We start from the raw sequence: 1,649 nt of genomic DNA on the forward strand, positions 1-1,649 counted from the left end.
GTGTAGGAAGAAATGAACACGAATTAAAGTGCAAATGCACACCATGTACAGTAAATCTCATTTATATTAATATTACTGCAGTCTGAAAGATGACAAATGTACCCTTTACAATGAAAATGGCCAGCATTAATCTATTTATTTATAATAAAGAGCAAAATTTTGACCACAGTTTTTCCTAAAAGACACACCAAATACTGAAAAAGTTACAGAGAGGGATGTTTTAGAAAATACACTCTATGCACAGTTAAAACTAGATAGTCAGATTTCACATGCTTTCAGCAAACTTTACTGAAACCATCTTTAGTCTTTATCGTCTCCCTGTGTTATGAAATGGAAACCATTGATTAAAAAAGTGCACTGACAGGACTGAGTCTTGGTGACAGCGTTAATCCCAAACACAGGGCAAGTTTAGTTGTGTTGCTTTTTCTCTTTAAGGTAGTTGAAGAGCAAATCCAGTCCTCCCTCTACAATCTCTGGCAGTGGTCTGGACAATGGGTTATGTGAAATATGGAGCCCTTTATCCATTGGATTCCAAGCAATTTTTGGCAATCTGTGCAGCAGATAGAGATCATGTGGAAGGGTCTGAATAGAATTGTAAGCTACATTTAGTAACTCAAGTGCAGTGATGGAGCAGAGAGACCGTGGCAAGGTGCGAATGTTGTTATCTTCTACTATAAAGATCTGCAAATTTACCAGGTACTGGACACTTTCTGCAATGTTTTCAAGTCTGTTGGAGCCTAAGTGCAAGAAATCTAAACTCCTCAATGCAAAAACACATAAGGGGATGTGAACGAAACGATTGTTACTCAGATTCAGCTTCCTTAGGTTTGTCAAATCAGTGAAGCTTGAAGGGAGTTGTGAGATGCAATTGTGCGAAAGGCTCAAAACTTCCAGCTTTGTGCACAGACTGAGCTCTGCTGGCACTTCACTCAGGCAATTCATATCGACAAATAAAACCTTCAGGTTTCTGAGTAGCCCGGTCTCTTTAGGCAGACACTTGAGGCGATTGCCACACAAGTTCAGCACTGCTAATCTGTCTAGTTTCCCCAAAGCCGGAGAAAGAACCACCAGCTGGTTGTGTGAAAGGTTCAATTTCTGCACCTCTGACAAGCCCCACAAAAAATCAGGCACATTTGTCATCCCCTTCATTATGAGGCTCAGACTGACATAACGCAATCCACGCTTCAGCAGTGACTTTGGATCTTTTCCTGGGATAAGAGCTTCTTCCCATGCGGGAAGTCTCTGACCTTTCCTCAGCAAAAACATTCTTCTCTGATGCTTGTCCTTTGAGTGTTCTGCTCCCATAACACGCCAGACTGCTGCTGCTTTTGAAAGAAGTGAGGTTTCCTTCCTTTCTGAAATCAGTAGTGAAGAGAGGATTGCAGCCTTTTGAAGACAGTAAAAAAATCAAACCATAGAGATATGGAAAAAACTAAGAAGATCACCTGCTTCTGGTTACCAAAACCAGCTTCTGCAGTTATGGAGGGAAATTTTCACTTTTTTAGGATGGGTTTAAGTTGCTTTTCTTGGTGCTGCAGATTGTAATGAAAGACTTGCTCCCAACACTGCTGAACAGACCTGTTCAATTCAAACTGAATACCACAATGCAGCTGTCACTGTCATTTTGTCGAGGCTTTATTGGACAGATA

The 1,649-nt window shown here is 40.8% G+C and overlaps 1 protein-coding gene across 1 annotated transcript; it reads right to left on the minus strand.

Annotated features, from left to right (window-relative positions):
* Positions 1-408: 408 nt before the first annotated feature.
* LRRC30 (leucine rich repeat containing 30) lies at positions 409-1,305 on the minus strand. The gene has a single exon (XM_039522128.1). It carries the CDS (start codon positions 1,303-1,305, stop codon positions 409-411), a length of 897 nt encoding a protein of 298 aa, XP_039378062.1.
* Positions 1,306-1,649: the final 344 nt, after the last annotated feature.

The sequence above is a fragment of the Mauremys reevesii genome, linkage group 2 (assembly GCF_016161935.1).
Source record: "Mauremys reevesii isolate NIE-2019 linkage group 2, ASM1616193v1, whole genome shotgun sequence".
NCBI lineage: Eukaryota > Metazoa > Chordata > Testudines > Geoemydidae > Mauremys > Mauremys reevesii.

Bases quoted from the DNA above. Each gene is read 5' to 3' on its own strand.
- LRRC30 (XM_039522128.1), bottom strand. From the start codon at position 1,305: ATGGGAGCAGAACACTCAAAGGACAAGCATCAGAGAAGAATGTTTTTG.